The 20,824-nt window shown below is 42.0% G+C and overlaps 2 protein-coding genes across 2 annotated transcripts in view; both read left to right on the forward strand.

Moving 5' to 3' along the window:
* Positions 1-1,344: 1,344 nt before the first annotated feature.
* Positions 1,345-14,926, forward strand: LOC311587159 (uncharacterized protein; the record flags this gene model as incomplete). The annotated part of the gene is made up of 5 exons (XM_084763655.1): positions 1,345-1,448; positions 8,039-8,165; positions 8,369-8,429; positions 9,539-10,544; positions 14,858-14,926. The coding sequence occupies exons 1-5, from the start codon at positions 1,446-1,448 to the stop codon at positions 14,924-14,926; spliced, it is 1,266 nt and encodes a 421-aa protein (XP_084619781.1). The 5' UTR covers positions 1,345-1,445.
* Positions 2,073-20,824, forward strand: part of LOC311586011 (uncharacterized protein) — a 40,814-nt gene continuing 22,062 nt past the window's right edge. The window contains exon 1 of the mRNA XM_084761805.1: positions 2,073-2,228. The gene's annotated coding sequence lies outside the window, so the exon portion shown is untranslated. The remainder of the gene's footprint in view (positions 2,229-20,824) is intronic.

Genomic DNA, 20,824 nt, shown 5'->3' on the forward strand with positions numbered 1-20,824 from the left:
ACAGCAAACCAGCAATTCAGCAGAGGTGACTGCAACCGCCACAGCCGACAGCCAGAGCAGCAGCTGGAACCTGGAGCAGCAGCGGCCTGAACCTCAAAGCTTTCTCTGGAGCGGTTCTATCTAGGAGCCAAACAATAAGAAGCAAAGCCCAGCTGCACATGGTGGTGCACGCCTTTAATCCCAGCACTTGGGAGGCAGAAGCGGGCGGATCGCTGTGAGTTCGAGGCCAGCCTGGTCTACAAAGTGAGTCCAGGATGGCCAAGGCTACACAGAGGAAACCCTGTCTTAAAAAAAAAAAAAAAAAAAAGGAAGCAAAGCCCAAACCGAAAAGCCAATTCACACCTCACACTTGGAATCAAAACAGAAACATGTTTACATCCACTACAGCCCATCAGCTAAAAACATTAAAAATAAGAAGTCTGGCCAGCAAGCTGATTCAGAAAAGCAAGCAAACAAACAAACAAAAAAAATACTTTTTCTACTGTAAAGGGGGGCAGCAAGAGAAGGAAACCTGCCAACCCTAAGAAAGTGGACACATACAAAAGGAAATGGAGAGGCTCTAGGTACACAAAGTCCTCTCTGGTAAAGTACTATCTCCAGAAAGACTCCAGCTGCAAATGGTTCCATAAGCAACCCCAAAGAAAGGTAAAACCAGAAACAAGTGTTCAAATTTGAACAAATTGTTCAAAGCATCATTTACTTTACTATTACAGCCATTTTTCGTTTTTGCTTTGTTTTTTTTTACCTTCCGAATGAGGAAGATATTAACTGTTTTCTCCAAGGCTTGTCTCATACCTACCAGGTGAAAATGGCTGCGGTTTACCTGAAGCCAGCAGGAAGCCACAAAAACACAACAAAACAAAACTCTTTTGTTTCCTAAAATCTTTCTTTAATTGTTACTATTCTGGGCACCCTTCCAATGTGTGGGACAGGTTAATAACTCCACTGCAAGTTAGTAATGGGCTTTGCAAGCAAGCTAGGCAGGAGGTAGAGGGGGAAATTCCTAGTGAGTGTTGTGAGGGGAGCTCAGAGAAGCTCAGAAATCCTGAGGCTATGAACACAGGGTCACTGCATCAAAGGGGAGGAGCAAGCGGGTGAGTGGCCGGAGCGGGATTGGCCTGTCCTCCCTCAGGATGTGTGGGGAAAGAGACTGGTAAACTCTAGGAGGACAGTCACGAGGGCTACTGAAATGCAAATCTGTACATAACCGGAAAAGGTCGGACCTGGAGCCTCTGCGCTCTAATCCTAAGGGAGGAGTTCATGTCGCTCAAAACGCACTGACCAATCAGGGCCTCTAGGCGAACTTGCCGGTTGGAGGAGGCGTGTTCTTCCGGGTGCGGTGAGGCAGGCTGAGCTCTATAACTAAGCACGCTTCAGTGAGATGTGGACTGAGCTCTTCTGCTGGGTTCTGTGATCTGAGCTCTGGGAAGCCCAGAAGCTGCGACATGGTGAGTGCAGCATCACTGCCCACAGAGGGGAGGAGAAAGAGCTCGAGCGGCGGGAGCTGGTGTGGTGGTTCTTTCCCGGGGCTGAGTGGGAACCGGTGTCCGGATGGAAGGTCTCTTTTTGAAAGACCCCTGAAGGGAGACCCTCACTCAAGCCTCGGGATGGCGTGCACCCAAAGACACATAAACGACCGTCTTGCTGTAAACACATGAGACAGTTTATTGGCGGAGCTCTGGGTCCACACGTATCTCACGCAGGAGACTGAGGGGTCGACCCAGAAGCCCATGGGTTAGGGGTTTATATGGGCAAGGGTCGGGGGGAGTGGGAAGTTTTGGCGCGGCCACACACAATTGGTTGTTTCAAACATTTGAACTTATAGCCAATCAATAATCATAGGAAAAAATGGTTTCTAAATGATCCTAACAGTTACCCTTTTCTTTTGTTTTTTTTTGTTGTTTATTTGTTTTTTTCCGAGACAAGGTCTCTCTGTGTTAGCCTTGGCTGTCCTGGAGTCACTTGGTAGACCAGGCTGGCCTCGAACTCACAGAGATCCGCCCGTCTCTGCCTCCCGAGTGCTGGGATTACAGGTGTGCGCCACCACGGCCGGCCCCTTTTCTTTATCGTAAGAGAATAAGGTAATATTAGTAGTCAGAATTATCTTCTCCAATGTTAAAACATTTGTTTGCTTTAAGTGAGTCTCTCTAAAGGAAATAGCACTCCACCCCCAATCCCTTTTCTATTATTGGCAAATGAGAGAACCAGAGTGCACAGAGTGAGTGCTGGTAAGTAATTTATTTGATTTTGATTTTGACTACAATTCTATAGTTCTTGTTTAAAGGACATCTTTGTATTTCCTTTTATCAGTGGTACCATCAATGTTGTGTGATTTTATTAATTATAATATATTTATCTTTTTGTTTATCTCAAAAATGATAGACCACCTATTTTTGTCGTCTGAAAATATACTATATTATGTTATGAGTTCCTTGAGTTTTTGTTGCCTTGAGGACTTTCTGTGGAGAACCAGTTTAAGTTTCCCTCCTTATCCTAACGGCTTGCCTCCCCTCGTTTCTTGGCTAGTGCGTGTTTTCCAGTTGTTGCAATCATCAAAGTTTGAGTTTTTTCTACTTAAGTGGTTGATATGTTTAACACATTGGTTTGGGGTTTAAAAAATGTCTTCATATATTATTGTCTGTATCATAATTGGGTTGTTTCAGAGTCTACAGTCATCTGAGGGCGCTTCAGTTGGCTGGTTGCTGTCTCTTTGGGGGGGATGAGGATGGTTGATGTGGGAAGGCTCTTCTCCTATCTTGAAGCCAGTGAACCTGGACTGGAAAAGAGGACCAGCCAAGCGTGAGACAGTGACCAAGCAAGCGAGACCGGACACAATCTTTGTCCATGCCTTTATGCCTTCATTTTCTATCTTGAGTTTCAGGCTTAAGCTCCCAACATGATGGACTGTGATGACACAGCCAACCAAAAAACCCATTAATTACCTAAGATACTTTTGGTTAGAGGATTTAATCACGGCAGCAGAGAAGTAAATTACTGTAACAACCAATAGGATGCAAAAGGTGATTTTGCTGCTGGACAGAACCAGGGAATGTTTTGTTTGGAGTAGTATGGAAAATATCAGGACTTTGGATGGCAAAATATTTACAAACCTGAGAACAGCTTAATTGGCTCTTCTTAAAGACCCTGGAGGGTAGGAGCCTTGAGAGCAATGCAAACAGAGGAAATCGAGGCAATAGGATTTCAGTGGAAAATAACCTCTATGGGAAATGACAAATACAAGTCATTTCTGTGACATTTTGGCCTCTATCCTTCTTATTTTCCTCAAGCCCTGAAAAATTGTGTTACGCAGAATTAAAAACTAGTGAGCTGATTTCTTACATGGAAACTGAGTCTTTGGGTGGTGATTCCTAGTGAGTCATTCAGGATTACAGTGAAACTAAGCAACAAGCAGGGCAGAAATAAATGCAAAGTCTGGGTTGCAAAGCAAAACAGCAAACAGAACTATGCAATTTCAAATGGCAGTCAAGTGCTGCAAAGAGAGAAGAATCACCAGGAAGATTATCACCATTAAGAAGAAGGCTCTGGAAAAAAAAAAAGAAGAAGAAGAAGGCCCTGGCTTTGGATTAGAGGCCCTAAGAGGGGGCCCTAAGGCTAACACTCCCTCCTGCAAAGCTTTGACTTCATGGAAGGAGTGTGCAATGTGATTGCTAGTGCCAGGAAGGAACTTCATGTAAAACCTGCTGGGACCGTGCTACAAGTGCGGCATGGTCCTTCCCTATTTAGAAGCCAAACTTGACAGGATCACCTATATTGTGTTCTGGAAAATGGAAAGATGCAATATTGGCGGTCATGGATTCTTCCTCTGTGGTTTCAGCTCAGCACTGCTCCAGCCATCTGTGTTGGGCAGAGTCAGAGCCCCAGTGAGGAGACTGAGTGTTCATTGCACCGAAGCTTGAGGGTGAAGCCACAGTTGCACTGTGAGACCACAAGATATTGAGATACCTAAACTAGGAGACACCTGCCATGGAGAGATGCATGTAGGGAGTAGAAATAACCAAACTGAGAGATGTCTGAGAAGTTGCAGGGATAGGGCCATAAGCCCTTTGAAATTGTAGCCCCGTGTGTCTGAGACAGAGCTAGAGGATTTGGTGTTTCCCCCGCTTGTTTCCTTGCCTTGGTCCAGTCTTCCCTCACTATGTCCCCATCACTCTATTAGAATGGAAAGGGTTATTCTGGGTCATTGTATGTTGGAAAGATATAACTTGTTTTCTGATTTATCAAGATGTGGCGAACAGATTATCTTGAGTGTCAGGAGAGACTTTGGACATTTGAACAGGGTTGGGGCTGTTGCACACTCTTAGGGTCACTGAAGTTAAATGCATTTTCATCATGAGATGACCATGAGCCTATTGTGAATGTAGTTGGTTCACTCGCAAAGCTCCCAGAGAGGATGATGTCTTTGAACACTTGTCTCTCTTTGTGGCTTTCTTTGGGTAGCTTTTGTAGGAAGAGCCTTTCTAAATTTCTTTTTTTTTTCAATTGGGCATGGAATCTGAGGAACAGTCAGCTTCCTTCTCATGCTGTTATGCCTTCACCATTATAGACTCTAACCCTGAACCACAAAAGATACAATAGAAGCAATTGCTATCCAGTGCTAAGCTATTTTTCTAGCCTGATGTTTTCATATTTGCTGGGAACTGTTAGGCTTGGGCCCCCTGGGGCCACGCCGTGGCCTGTATGCAATTGTTATTCTGTCCTGGCAGCTTCCTGTTGTGAACATTGTGCCTCGTTGAGCTGACCACAGTTCCTGTTTTGCACCCTGGTTACCTTGGTTACATGGTTCGTCTTGTGCTGGGGACTTTCTACCTACATCCTCTTGTATTTTTCCACCTGCCTCTGTACTGCATAAAAGGCCTTGGCCCCTCCTCATTTAAACGACATTCTCTTAGAACGCATGACCTGCTGTCTTGAGTGTTCTTCAACCTGCAGTTCCTCACTCGATATGATGGGGTAATTGCAGCAATATTTTTAATTTTGTTGATTTTGTTTTTTGTTTTTGAAGACAAAGTTCCTCTGTGTAGCCCTGGTTGTCCTCAGAGTAGGTGTGCAAGCCAAGAAGTGCCTGGAAGTTCGAGATCACCTGACTCTGGTTCCAGAGTGCTGGGGTTAGATGTGAGCCAACATGACTGGCTTTGTATTTTTATATTACGGGCTGATGCGCCTGGAACGTAGGTTTTTGTACATGTCAAGCCTTTGCTGCTGTCCTTAGCTTCACTCACATCTTGAATTTTGAAATTTATCAGAGATTACATTCTATTTCTCAGGATGGCATGCATTCATGACATTAACCCTGCCTGAGTCCACTGAGTGATTAGATTGCCAGTGTGTAACCTGTTATATTTATTTTGAATTTTTTGAATGAATATGAGTTTCTTTTTTTTTTTCTGAGACAGGGTCTCTCTGTGTAGCCTTGGCTGTCCTAGACTCACTTTATAGACCAGGCTGGCCTCGAACTCACAGCGATCCACCTGCCTCTGCCTCCCAAGTGCTGGGATTAAAGGCATGTGCTACCACGCCCAGCTTAAATATGAGTGTTTGCCTGTAACGCATGAAGATGCCCCTCATGAGCGCCTGGTCTTCACAGTAGTCAGAAGATGGCCTCAGAACTCTTGATCTTGGAATAATGGATAGTTGCGAGTCCCTACGTAAGACCTGGCAATTGAGCCCAGTTACTTTCAAGAGCAGCAGGAGCTCTTCCTTGCTGAACCATTTCTCCTGCCCTACGTTGTCATGTGTCCATTTGTGTCTGTTTAAATATGCATTCCCTTTCAGTAGATCTTATTAATGTAGCAGTTTTTCTTTTTTAAATTAAACATTTTTTATTTTTTTACATCTGCAGTTATATTACACATATAAACAATAAACTATGCATAACAAGAAGAGCCATGACATAATCAGGAATTATAGAAATGTTACATTCGTAGTGTTTTGGCTATTTGTATTTGACAGCCTGGAAGAAAACATCTTTCTTATCTTGGTTCATCTAAAATAATGAATGTAGGCCGGGCTGGTGGCGCACGCCTTTAATCCCAGCACTCGGGAGGCAGAGGCAGGCGGATCGCTGTGAGTTCGAGGCCAGCCTGGTCTACAAAGTGAGTCCAGGACAGACAAGGCTACACAGAGATACCCTGTCTGGAAAAACCAAAAAATAAAAAATAAAATAAAATAATGAATGTAAGTCAATCTCCATCACATCTTGTCATTCTCAACTTAAAATATCTATCTAGACATCTTAAACCTTAGACAACTAAACTTCATTGTAAAACTAAGCTACCTGGTCTTCAACCCCATCAGAGACTTTAGAAGGAATAACCCTTGATTGCCTGAGTATGCCAGGAGTGTAGGTTAGTAGCTTTCCAAATGAGAAGATGAGAGAGACAGTTTGCTTCCTAAACAGTCACCCAAAACTCTCTATAACATTGGAGCGTCTTCTTCAGCCTTCTAGTCCAGTATATCTGACAGGCATATTTGTGAAAAGGAACTATTGAGGACTTGCTTACTCTGTCTTGGCAGAGTTTGGCTGTCGACTCTGCCTGCATCCAAGCTTACCTTTTTTTAAGGCAGAATTCTGTCTGTGTTAGAAAGGAGAATGTTTTCCCCAGTGGCTCGTTTGCCACATTTGAAGCCATCTCCATAAGGAGGTTTGCTGATGGTCATCATTGTTGTTGAGGCAGGCTGGATGTTGTTAGGAGTTAACCTGTTTTATTCTCATTGTCAAAGAATCTTTAAAGTAAACTTTTTTTTTTTTTTGGTTTTTCAAGACAGGGTCTCTCTGTATAGCCTTGGCTGTCCTGGACTCGCTTTGTAGACCAGGCTGGCCTCGAACTCAACAGGCATCTGCCTGCCTCTGCCTCCCGAGTGCTAGGATTAAAGGCGTGCGCCACCTTGCCCGGCTAAGTAAAACATTTTTTTTTTGAGACAAGCTTTCTCTGTGTAGCCTTGGCTGTCCTAAACTCACTCTGTAGACCAGGCTGGCCTCGAACGCACAGTGATCCTCCAGCCTCTGCCTCCCAAATGCGGGGATTAAAGGTGTGTGCTTCCACAGCTGGCAATAAAAACATTTTTAAATGTTATATTCTGTGTCTCTGAGGTTTTTGAAGACCTTATCTAAATATTTTACCTTATCTTCCTATAGAATCATATCTATCTGTTGCACCTAAGATGTATATTCTTGTGATAAAAGTAAACTAGTAATCGATATAACCATGATTTGATCAACTATCAATTAACTTGTGTAGCTCTTCCCTCACTCATCCCCTTCCCTCCCTTGGTCCTCAGAGGGGGGAGCCCTGCTCCCGTAACATCTGAACTCAGCCCATCAAGTCTCATCTGTGCTGCCTGTAACCTCTTCCTCTTTGATCGATTTGCTCTGGAGAGTCAGGGTCTTAATATGTACCTCTGACTGTCCTGGACCTGGTTCCATAGTCCACGATTGCATCAGACTCAACGACATACACCTGCCTCTGCCTCCTAAGTGCTGGGATTAAAGGCATGAGCCAATGCACGCAGCTTGTCCATAACTTTTTGTAGATAGTAATTGTTGATACATTTTCTCTGATGTTTGCTCAGTACTGTCTATCTGCTTGTCTTTTTTTCTTTATGGCTATTAATTGGCATTTCTCTTGCAAGGCTATATCCTATTCAAAGGCTGAAGAAATGACATCGACGCCGGGCGTGGTGGCGCACGCCTTTAATCCCAGCACTTGGCAGGCAGAGGCAGGTGGATCGCTGTGAGTTCGAGGCCAGCCTGGTCTAAAAGTGAGTCCAGGACAGCCAAGGCTACACAGAGAAACCCTGTCTCAAAAAACAAAATAAAACAAATGACATCGGTGAATCTTATTATTCAGTTTCCTTCTGAAATGATTGGTCATTACTTTATAACTTCAAGGAACTTTATAATTTCAAGGAATAAGTGTGGGAAGCACCAGAATTATATGATTATATTATTGATGAAGTATATATGTACAGTATTGTTAGTTATCTGCTGTCTGTTGAACACATGTGTGGGACATTTTAGAGTGCTGTGAACGATGAAGATGTGTGTGTGAACTTCACTCGGGAAGAGTGGGCTTTGCTGGATCCTTCCCAGAAGAGTCTCTACATAGAGGTGATGCTGGAGACCTACCGGAACCTCACTGCTGTAGGTAAGACTGAATTTTCCTTTAGGTTTTAAAATAAGGGAGAAAACAGCTTCTTGGTTCTTGATGCTCTTCTGTAGTTTCAGTTGAGAACGAGGAAGAGTGAGGAGAGTAAATGAGGCCTGGTTCTGAGGTTCACTGAAGAAAGGAGCTGAAATTTTGCCTCATTTCCAATCACACATCATGTATTTTCTGGTATTATATTTTAGGCTACAATTGGGAAGACCATAATATTGAAGAACATTGTGAAAGTCCTAGGAGACGTGGAAGGTAATTTTCATGTGCGAGCTGATACAAATATGCCTCTGAGGAAATTTTAATGTGTCCTGGAAGTTTTCAAGAAAAGCAGCAGTGCAAAAAACAAAAAAACAAAAAAAAACCCCACTACTTTAAGTGTATTTACGATTACTAAATTCTCACAAAACTGTGTACCTTGATGTCAAGTATCTGATTTGTGTTTGAAAGGCGTTCCTCTAAGAAAGAAGACAAGGAAACAATGCCTTAACAGATACACTCTTTCAGTCATAGCTCCATTAGAGCTGTGCTGTAGAACTGCCAGTCTGTTTAGCCTCATACTACTCCAAAGCCTTCTAATAAGCAAACAGTCAATAGTAAAGCGTGTTACTAATATCTTTGTAGTAATGTTGCTGAGTTTAGTGAGAGGGCCAGTTGATGAGAGTCAAGAAAGTTGTTGTGGAGGAACCTTAATCGCTATCTCACATTTTTATAAGGAACAAAGAGCCCAAATGTCAACACAATGTGGAAATCTCTCATTTGTTATTCTTCCTGTAATGGGTATAGCATACGTCACAATTGATACACGCCATGTGAGTCAAGCATATTGGAAGAAGCAACATACCTCTCTGTTCCCAGAATAATTAGAATATATGTAGCAGTCCCCACTTTGTGTAGACTTTCTTAGTGGGATACAAGTTTACAATTAATTGGTTTTCCAACTTCATTGGGACTACATCCACAAACTCACACTGCAGAAAATCCCTATGAGTACTAGGAATGCGGAAATTCTTCTGTTTTTCCTAGTTTACTTGGCAAATGTGGTATCACTCACACTATAGGAATATTTATGAATGCAATCAGTGTAGTAAAGCTCTGAGCTCCTTCAGTTCCCTTTAAATAGCTGTAAAAACTCATATAGAAAAATGATGTAGTAAATGCTCTTACCATCACAGGCATCTTCAAGGATGCAAAACAATCCATAACAAAGGAGAACACCATGGATGTAAACAAAGTGATGAAACCTTAAGATCTGATTCCTCTTTACATCTAGACTCATTTGTAAAATTAATTCATACAGATAAAAATGTTCCTCAGTGGAATGAATGTGGTAAACCTTTCACATGTGCCAATTATCTTTGCAGGTACGAAAAAAGTCATAATGAAGAGAAACCTTATGAAGTTATTCAATATGGTGAAGCCTTTGGACATCACAGTAGTCTCCAAATATATAAAAGAACACATAGTGGAGAGAAACCCTATAAATGTCCTCAATGTGATAAAGCCTTTTCACAACACAGTCGTCTCCAAAGACATGAAAGAATACATACTAGAGAGAAACCCCACAAATGTAATCACTGTGGTAAAGCCTTTGCACATCCCAGTCGTCTTCAAAGTCATGACAGAATTCATACTAGAGAGAAACCTTACAAATGTACTCAATGCGATAAAGGCTTTTCAGAACTGTCTAGTCTTCAAAGACATGAAAGAACACACACTGGAGAGAAACCCTATGAATGTAACCAATGTGGTAAAGCCTTTGCATATCACGGTGGTCTCCAGGTACATAAAAGGACACATACTGGAGAGAAACCATATGAATGTAACCAGTGTGGTAAAGCCTTTGCACAACACAGTCATCTCCAAAGAGATAAAAGAACACATACTGGAGAGAAACCCTATGAATGTAAGCAATGTGGGAAAGCCTTTACAGAACACAGTCATCTTCAAAGGCATGAAAGAATTCACACTGGAGAGAAACCCTATGAAGGTATTCAACATGGTGAAGCCTTTGCCTGTCACAGTCATCTCCAGATACATAAAAGAGCACCTACTGAAGAGAAACCCCATGAATGTAAGCACTGTGGTAAGGCCTTTGCATATAAGGCTCTTCTTCAAATACATAAAAGAACACATACTGGGGAGAAGCCCTATGGATGTAATCAGTGTGGTAAAGCCTTTTCACAACTCGGTACTCTACAAGTACATAAAAGAGTACATACTGGGGAGAAGCCCTATGGATGTAATCAGTGTGGTAAAGCCTTTTCACAACTCGGTCATCTACAAGTACATAAAATAGTACATACTGGGGAGAAGCCCTATGGATGTAATCAGTGTGGTAAAGCCTTTTCACAACTCGGTACTCTACAAGTACATAAAAGAGTACATACTGGGGAGAAGCCCTATGGATGTAATCAGTGTGGTAAAGCCTTTTCACAACTCGGTACTCTACAAGTACATAAAAGAGTACATACTGGGGAGAAGCCCTATGGATGTAATCAGTGTGGTAAAGCCTTTTCACGACTCGGTCATCTACAAGTACATAAAAGAGTACATACTGGAGAGAAGCCCTATGAGTGTAACGACTGTGGTAAAGCCTTTGCTTATAAGTCTCTTCTTCAAATACATGAAAGAACACACACCGGAGAGAAACCCTACAGTTGTCATCACTGTGGTAAAGCCTTTGTACATCACAGTGATCTTCAAAGGCATGACAAAATTCACACTGGAGAGAAACCTTAAAAATGTAATCAATGCAGTAAAGCATGTTTAGAACACTATAGTCTCCAAAGACATGAAAGAACACACCCTGGAGAGAAACCCTACGGATGTAAGCAACGTGGGAAAGGCTTTCCAGAGTACAGTCATCTTCAAAGACATGAAAGAATTCACACTGGAGAGCAACCCTATTAAGGTATTCATTTGCGTGTCACAGTCACCTCCAAATACATAAAATGAAGAGAAACCCCATTGACAGAGAGATAAACCTGTGTTTTGTTACGATCCTGAGAGTGGGATAAAGAACAGACTTGTGAGAGAACAGGCGATGTTAATCCATTAGAAGATGAACCCCCTCCTGCAGGAGCTTGATTGTGGCCAGCTGAAAACGACGTGGACAGACTCTGGGAGGAGCTACATATATGAGCCCAAAACAGGCGAACACAACACAACACAATGACTTTGCATTCTGTACCTGTACTGTGTGGGCTTGCTTGCGCACTGACTTCCTTGAATCTATTCCGTGGGAAGTGTAACCATGACCCCCCCGCCCCCCGTCCCCGCCTCAAAATGTATGTATAAAAATTTATACTGCTTGTCAAAAAACAAAATATACCCAAGTGAAAACTCAATCCTGGGTTGCTCTATTTTTGTCACTTGCAATGGATTCCATTCTTTGAATCCAAAAACCAACCCATCTAGCAGGGACCTCATCGCCTTAAAATGATAGGAGACAGAGGAGTAAGGGAGCATCTTCATCCTCTGCATTACAAGGACACCTGTGGGAAGTGGAGAGTCAGTACTCCTCGTGGGTACCCAAGTTTGGTTCCTCCTACCCACGTCAGGTGGCTCAGAACTACTTATATTTCTAGGTACAGGACATCTGATGCATTTTTCTGGCCTCCTAGGTCACCAGATATGCAAATGGAGGACAGAAACTCACATGTGGGATTCCATATTGTAAAAAAGGTTTTCTTCACATATATGCGTGCTATTTTTAAGTTAAAATTTATTTAACTTAGGTGCATAAGCTTTGCCACTGTACACCAAGTGCATGTCAGTTATCAGTGGAAGCCAGAAGACAGTGTCTGATCCCCTGTGGTCGGAGTTAGACTGTTGTGAGCTGTCCTTTGGGTGCTGGGACTCAAAGCTAGTTCATCTTTACTTCATCCCTGATAGTATCAGAAACTAACTTAGACTTGGTGCTGAAAGAAGTTTTCCAGCCCACAATATTAGGAAAGAGTACCAAAAAAAAAAAAAAAAAAAAAAAAAAAAAAAGATCAGGAGAGCTGCATGTGGTGGCTCACACCTTTAATCCCAGCTCTAGGGAGGCAGAGGCAGGCAGATCTCTGTGAGTTCGAGGCAGGCCTGGTCTATTAAGTGAGTCTATGACAGCCAAGGCTACCCAGAGTAACCTTGTCCCCAAAAACCAAAGAATGAAAAATAAAAATAAATAAAAAAAATTAAGAATGATCAGGAGAAAAACTGACAATACACATATTTCAAAAGTGGTTGCCCACTTGGCCACATCCAGAAGACTGAGTTTACTTCACATGTGGTCAATAGGCACCAAGAGAGCCCTCAAGGACACATCATGTCAGGAGTACCCCTGCTTGAGGTTCTGCCTACTGTAAGGAGAGAAAAGGAACTTGCAGGCATGAAGACTGACTGGTCTGAATGGGTTTATAGTCTGAGCCGCTGACGCCTTGCAGAGTATCCTGCACTCTAGGCAGGCATGTCACAGCTGCATAACTCAGTTCTTTTAGTTGCCTTAGTAAGGATGAGTGGCCGAGCCTGGCTTCTTAGAGCAGCCAGGACACAGGCTGTGCTCCTAATTCCAGTACCAGAAGAAGGCTCCCATCAAATGGAGCCCTCTTGCCTTAAACTCCATGTCTTCCAATGATGAGCAATATTGGTTTTTTAATCATTGAGTCTGTTCTAACTCATCAAAGGTCAAGGGCCGAGTTCTGTCTGTATTCTATAGATGGTGAAACCCAGGCTCACAGAGATAAGTGGGTCTGCAATATAGTTAAGTTTAAACGTGCATCTTACTCATCCCAGCATTGTAATCAGTCACTAAACAAAGCTGAGGCCCCCTAAACCTGGCGTGGTAGCGCAGGCCTGTAGGCACAGTGCTTAGAGAGTAGAGGCAGCAATTTCAGGATTTCAGAGTCACCCAGGGTGAGAGTGGCCAGTGGTGTGGTAGGAGTCCCACAGAAGCAAGGGGGCTGTGATTGGTTCAGGCCAGTGGCCATCATCTTCTCTGCAGCTCCAGGACTCCAGGGCCATGGCACCAGTAAGTGATAGCTGAGGTGTTTACCACACATGTTTTCTAATGCTTCGTGTCCAAAGCAGCCTAGGTCACTTCAGGGTCAGACTCCTGCTGGTCATGAAAGAGGGATAATTAGCCTCAGGCAAGGATGAGCTCCCTAATTACATCTAATGCAAAGTGTTCATCCCCAGAACTAGACACACAACCAGTAGATATCAAATCAGCAAGTTTTATTCATATATTTATACATCTTACAAATACATAAAAAGAAGAGATTGAAAGTAAAGAATTTGGAGGAAGAAATGGAGAAAAGAGAAGGAAAGGGGCAAGTGATGTAATATGTTTTAAATTAAAATGTGTGCAAATAAATATTAAATCAAAAGGTGGCTAGAAGCATAGCATAGCAGTTAACAGCCCTGGGTGTGTTACAGAGGACACAGGTTCCATTTCAGAGAGCACCTGCTAGCTAATCCCTTCCCGGAGCTCCAGTCACAAGGGAAATGATAGTCCCTCCTGGCCTGTGAAGGTGCTGTGTACAGACACATGCTTGCAAAATGCCCAGATACATCAAAGAAAAATGAAGCTTAAAAAAATGGAATCCTCTAGCAGGTTACCACGAAGAGAATTGATGCCCTATGAGCATATACAGAGGGGAGGAAATCCCCCTCAGGAACAGTCATAGCGGAGGGGAATAAGGGGAAAATGGGAGGGAGGGAAGAATGGGAGAATACAAGGGATGGGCTAACCATTGAGATGTAACAAGAATAAATTTAAAAATAATTAAAAAAACAAAGGGAAAAAATGGAATCCTCTATAGTGATGCCATAGCCCAGAGACAGACAGCCGCCAGGGCTATTTAAAATGAACCTCTTGGGGCTGGAGAGATGGCTTAGTGATTAAGAGCACGGTCTGCTCTTCCAGAGGGCCTGAGTTCAATTCCCAACAACCACATGGTGGCTCACAGCCATCTCTAATGAGATCTGCCGCCCTCTTCTGCTGAGCAGGTGTACATGCAAGCAGAGCACTGTATATGTAATAAACAAACAAACAAATACATGAATCTGCTTTTGAAAAAAATGAGCCTCTTATGGTCCTGCATGGGAGCAGCTGTAACCTTCCTGTGAGCCAGTCTTCTCAGAGGCAAAACCAGCCATTTTCTAGCTCCTCATCAAAGAATTGCAGCCACAGCGCTGATGGGTGACTTTTCCTTAATGCTTTATTGGCTTGCGTCTTCTGACCTTTGTATGTGAGAATTGTGGCATTAATGAATGTTTTCCATTTATCTTCTAGACCATAGTATATACTCTAGAAATTAGATTTGCTCTATAAATATCCATCTGCCTTAGGGGCTGGACTTGCAGTCTTCCGTCCCTATTTAAGTTATTCAACGTATAACCTGGGAGCTCAACCTAAAATAAACTTGAGGGTAGGTGGAATGCAAAGTCTGTTTTAGCCCGAATCCTCTGATTGTTAGCCAGAGCTGAATAGATGCTATCATTAAGGAGATTTTCTGTTTTTTTTTTCTTTTTGGTTTTTCGAGACAGGGTTTCTCTGTGTAGCATTAGCCATCCTGGACTCACTTTGTAGACCAGGCTGGCCTCGAACTCACAGCGCTCCGCCTGCCTCTGCCTCCCGTGCGCCACCACTCCGGGCTATTTTTTCTTTTTGAGATTTTTCTTTATTAACCTCTTAGGTATGTGGGAATGATTTTTCCCCGGAACGAGAGATTCATTCTAGAACAGCTTCATCTCCGGCATTTTAGAAAAACAAATGTTTCTGAAACAAGCTTTCCTATGTTGAATCAGTAGGCCTTGATCCCAATCTGTTTCTACCGAGCTCATTGATCTTACTGTGATCTTGATTAAACTAACTACATTCGTAAATGGATGTACCCACCACTCAGCTTTAAAATTATTCGTTGAGTCATATGGTCCAACCATCAGCTGCAGTAACAGGAAAAAGGATTTGCATGTGGAGCAGCACGGCTTCGGCCTTCACACCAGAATAGAAGCACTAGCTTTTTTTTTTTTAAAGATTTATTTATTTTATTTATTGCATATGAGTGCTTTATCTGCAGAAGAGGGCATCCGGTTACATTCTAGATGGTTGTGAGCCACCATGTGGTTGCTGGGAATTGAACTCAGGACCTCTGGAAGAGCAGGCAGCGCTCTTAACCACTGAGCCACCTCTCCAGCCCTAGAAGCACTAGCTTATTGTGTACGTCACAGGGAGCAATAAGACAGGCAAACAGCTGCTGGAGTCACCATTATGAAAAGGGACCTGATTATGGCAGGAGAAGTGATTTTGTAATTTCCCAGCTTGTGTCAATTCGTGTCAGGTAAATGAAGACAGACCAGATGTATATAGGTGGACAATTTGAGGATGTTAGCTGATCGAATCAATATTGGATTTCCAATTAGGGGACTGTCCTTGGCAGATATGTACGATCCACTTTCACTGTTAAAGTCAGCTGTGAGGGTTGAGACACAGGCCATTAGCTGTAACTGTGTGTGTCGGGTTACAGGTGCCAACAGCTAACACTGCATGTAGGGTCAAGAACAAACAGCATGCTATTAATGCTATTTCCTTTGCCATGCAGTGGTCTGCTCTATTCAGAGTCCCTATATCTATCTTTATTTTCAAATATATTTATCACTTTTTAAAGTCAATTATTGATTTCGTCTTTGAAATTTGATTTTGTCTAAACATATCATTATTGTTCTACTCTCTTATTTCTTCTTATTCTCCAATGTTTACAGGTCATTAAAATTTTCATTCTACCCTGTCTACTCTCATCTGCACCTCCATCCAAGGCACAGCCAGCAGAGGGGCACTACATCCTGTCCTCGGACCCCCCCCCCCCCATTGCCTACCTTCTTGAAGAGGCCTTCAGGGGCCCCAGGAACACACAACTTAGATGCCTCCCTGCTCATTCTGTGACACAGCCTGTGACACCTCTGACACAGCCAGCAGAGATGAGCTGTGCTCTGTGCCCTGAGCTCCACTGTCTGCTCCAAGGCTCTTGACTGCATCCCCGAGGAGTTCTGCACCAGGAACATGCAGCCAACACCAGGGATAACCAGATGCCTAAAGGCCAGCTTAAGAACACAATCAACAAGACCTCAGACAATATGGCACCACCAAGGTCCAGCTCTCCTACAAGCAAATGGACCAAGAAGCAAGCTGGAGTAGCCATTCTAAGATCTAATAAAATAGACTTTCAACCAAAATTAATCAAAAGAGTTAGGGAAGGAGACTTCATATTCATCAAAGAAAAAATCTACAAGGATGACATCTTAACTCTGATCATCTATGCACCAAATGCAGTGGCACCCACATTCATAAAAGAAACATTACTAAAGCTTAAATCACACACCTGACCACACACATTAATAGTAGGAGACCTCAACACCACACTCAACCAATGAACATATCATTGAGAAACTAAACAGAAATAAGGAAACTAACAAAGGTTATGAATCAAATGGACCTACCAAATATCTACCAAGAAAATTGAAATAACTCCTTGTGTCCTATCAGACGAATTAAATCTGTACTTCAGCAACAACAGGAAGCCAGCCCACAAACTCATAGAAACTGAGCAGCTTTTCACTTGGTGACCCCTTGGTCAGGGAAGAAATAGAGAAAGAAATTAAAGATTTTCTAGAATTCAAATGAAAATGAAGGCACAGCATACCCAAATTTATGGGACACAATGAACATGGTTCTTTTTCTTTTCTTTTCTTTTTTTTCGGTTTTTGTTTGTTTGTTTGTTTGTTTTTGTTTTTGTTATTTGTTTGTTTTCTGAGAGAGCGTCTCTCTGTGTTAGCCTTGGCTGTCCTGGACTCATTTTGTAGATCAGGCTGGCCTAGAGATCTGCCTGCCCCTGCCTCCTGAGTGCTGGGATCAAAGGCGTGTGCCACCATGCCCAGCTTGAACAGGGTTCTAAGAGGCAAGTTCATAGCACCAAGTGCCTTCATAAAGAAATTATAGACACCTCAGATTAGCAATTTAAAAGCACACCAGAAATATCTAGAACAAAAAGAAACAAATACTGCCAGGAGAAGTAAACAACAGGAAGTAGTCAAACTCTAAGCTGAAATCAGTAAATTAGAAACAAAACAAATCAAAGAATCAATAAAACCAAGAGCTCGTTCTTTGAAAAAAATAACAAGATAGATAAACCCTTTGCCAAACTAACTAAAGGCAGAGAGACAGTATCCAAATTAACAAAATCAGAAATGAAAAATGGGATATATAATAGACACTCAAGAAACCCAAAGTATCATTAGGTCTTACTTCAGAAGCCTGTACTCCACAAAATTGGAAAATCTAAAGGTAATGGATGATTTCCTTGGTAGATACCACTTACCAAAGTTAAATCAAGTCAAGTAAACATTTTTGAGATCATTCCATTTTTAATATATTTATTTAATCACTTTTCAGTCTGATGCCAGCTTTCTCCCTCATCTGCCAGTCCCATCCTCACATCCTCCTCCCCGTATTCCCTCCTCCTCTCTTCTTCTTCTTCTTCTTCTTCTTCTTCTTCTTCTTCTTCTTCTTCTTCTTCTTCTTCTTCTTCTTCTTCTTCTTCTTCTTCTTCTTCTTCTTCTTCTTCTTCTTCTTCTTCTTCTTCTTCCTCTTCTTCTTCTTCTTCTCCTTCTTCTCCTTCTTCTTCCTCTTCCTCCTCTAGAAGGTGAGGCCCCCCAAGTGGTACTAACCCATTCACCTCAAGTCACAGCAGAACTAAGAACATCCTCTTGCAGTGAGGCGAGGCAAGGCAGCCCAGCTAGGAGACAGGAATCCAAAGGCAGGCAACAGAGTCAGAGACAGCCACCTCTCCCCTGATTCCAACTGTCACAGGATCCACAAGATAACCAAGCTGCACATAAGCTACATATATGGAGAGGATCTAGGTCCAGCTTATGCATGCTTTTGGTTGATGGTTCAGTTTCTGTGAGCCCCTATGGGCCCGGTTAGTTTCCATGTAATTTTTCTTGTGGTGTTCTTTGACAGTTATGCTAGGCTTCAGTCTGTAGCATAGCAGAATATCATTCATAATATCATGTAAACTATTTAAATAGACCTGTAACCCCTAAGGGAATAGAAGCAGTCATTAAAACACTCCCACCAAAAAAAAGCCCATGTCCAGAGAGTTTTAATTCAGAATTCTACCAGACTCTCAAAGAAGAGCTAATACCAATACTCCTCAAACTATTCCACAAAATAGAAACAGATGGAACAGTGTGAAACTCATTTTCTAAGGCCACAGTCACTCTGATACCTAAACACACAATGACTCAACAAAGAAAGAGTATTTCAAGCCAATTTTCCTTATGAACTGAAGCAAAGATACTCAACAAAATATTCAAAAACTGAATCCACAAACACAAAAACCATTACCCACCATGATCAAGTAGGCTTCATCGCAGGGATGCAAGGATGGTTCAACAAAGGAAGATCCATCCATGTAACCCACCACATAAACAAACTGAAAGAAAAAAAGCCCACCCACGATCAGCTCATTAGATGCTGAAAAGCCTTTGATAAATCCAACACTCCTTCATGATACAAGTCTTATAGAGATCACGGATACAAGGTACATACCTAAACACAATAAAGTCAATATACAGCAAGTCACCATCCAACATCAAAATAAATGGAGAGAAACTTAAAGAAATTCCACTAAAAGCAGGGACAAGACAAGGTTGCCCCCCCCCTCTTATTTGGTACAAGATAGTAATTGAAGTTCTAGATAGAGCAACAACATAACAGAGATATCAAGAGGATACAGATTGGAAAGGAAGAAGTCCTAGTATTGATGTTTGTAGATGATATGTTCGTATACATAAGGGACCCCAAAATTCTACCAGAGAACCCCTACATCGGATAAACCCTTTCAACCAAGTGACTGGATGCAAAATTAGCCACAAATAAATCCTGTACAATAAGAGAACTCCTGAAGTATCACTAACCCTGATTTCAAACTGTTCTACAGAGCGATAATAATAAAAACAGCATGACATTGTCATTAAAACAGAGAGGTGGGCTTGGACAATCAAGCTTGGCTTGGATATCAGTAATTAGTCAGTAATTAGTCTTGAGTCTCATGAGTCAGCCTCCTGAGTACAAGTCGATGGGTAGAAGATGTGTTCTGTTTTGTCAATGTAGTTTAACAATATTGTAGGCTGCAACTTTTCCATTCCTACTTTATTTGGGGTTCTTTAAATGCTTATACCTCCCTGCCAGCCCACTTACCCTAGATAGGAGAGAAAGGAGATTTAGGGGAACTTGAGAAGTAGACATTATTGAATTCAGTTCCTGGGAGCAATTTCCCTGGAGTAGTGAGCAGGATTTCAGCAGACCCGCAATTCCACCAAAGTTGCTGCTGGAACCTGCAACAGCAGCCAGAGCCTGGAGCCTTGAAGCATTCTCTGGAGTGGTCCTCTCTTGGAGCATCTTGAAGGGGAACAATGAACAGGCAAACAGTATCAAGACCCAAAAAACCTCTGCATCCTGTTTGGAGCTCATATATATACTATGCTGTTTTTCAGCTGGCAAAAACCAAGGCCCTCCTTCCCCACTAAGTGGTTCGACTTCTAAGTGGATAAACATCACCTATTCTTTCACAAGTCTGTCCCCCATCCCACACTTGGGATCAAAACAAAAACATGTTTATATCCACTACAGTTAATGTTAAAATTCTTAATAAAAGAGAATAAACGAAACATTAATCCCTCATGTATATCCACAGCAGCACTTTCATCATTCTGGCAGAGATATAATGAAGTAGAATAATCAGCAATTAACTACATATCTCACAAGAAAGCTTGACTCCTAAATATATATGTACATATATATGTATATACATATATATATATATATTATTTGATGTTGTATGTTTCTTGTTTTCATTGGTTACCACTTGGCACTTCATCTTGAAGTACCACCTTCTATGGGAATTATCTGGGGATGCTAGATACTGTAACAGCAATGAATTTTATTTTAAAAGAAACTCTGTGTGTGTGTGTGTGTGTGTGTGTGTGTGTGTGTGTGTGTGTGTGAGTAAGTAAGTAAGTAAGATATTGGGTTTTAAGTCATGACAGGTAGAGATCAGAAGACAATTTTGTGGCATTTGCTTTGATTATTTTTATATGATGGTCAAGGTCACGTGGCTAGCTTTGCACACAGACATCTACTGAGCCATCACACTGTGCAAATCAGATTACATCGGTAAAATAATTTTTTAATTGTAAACATACAGCCATCCAGAAGAAATAGGACAGTTGAATTGTAAATCCTATTTACAAATGAAAATTATATACTGCCATATTTTATTGGACTATGTTAGTTTATACTTAGGACAAAGCACTTGTTCATAGTACCTTCTCAGACCCACAAATCAATGCCAGAGAATTGTCTCAGTGGGTAAAGTTGGTTGCTGCTAAGCCTGAAGACCTGATTTCAATGTCTGGGAGACTCATATTATTCCTACAAAGTTTTCTTTTATTTCTACACTTGGACTGTGGCAGATGTACACTCACACACTCACATGCGTAAATAAATGTGTGAGCCCAAATAAGGGCCAGTGAAGTCACTTGAAGCAAACAACTCCCTGGATTTTATCTCTAGAGCTCACATAGGGGAAGTAGATAATAAG

Source organism: Acomys minous (assembly GCF_964271855.1).
Source record: "Acomys minous genome assembly, chromosome: 16".
NCBI lineage: Eukaryota > Metazoa > Chordata > Mammalia > Rodentia > Muridae > Acomys > Acomys minous.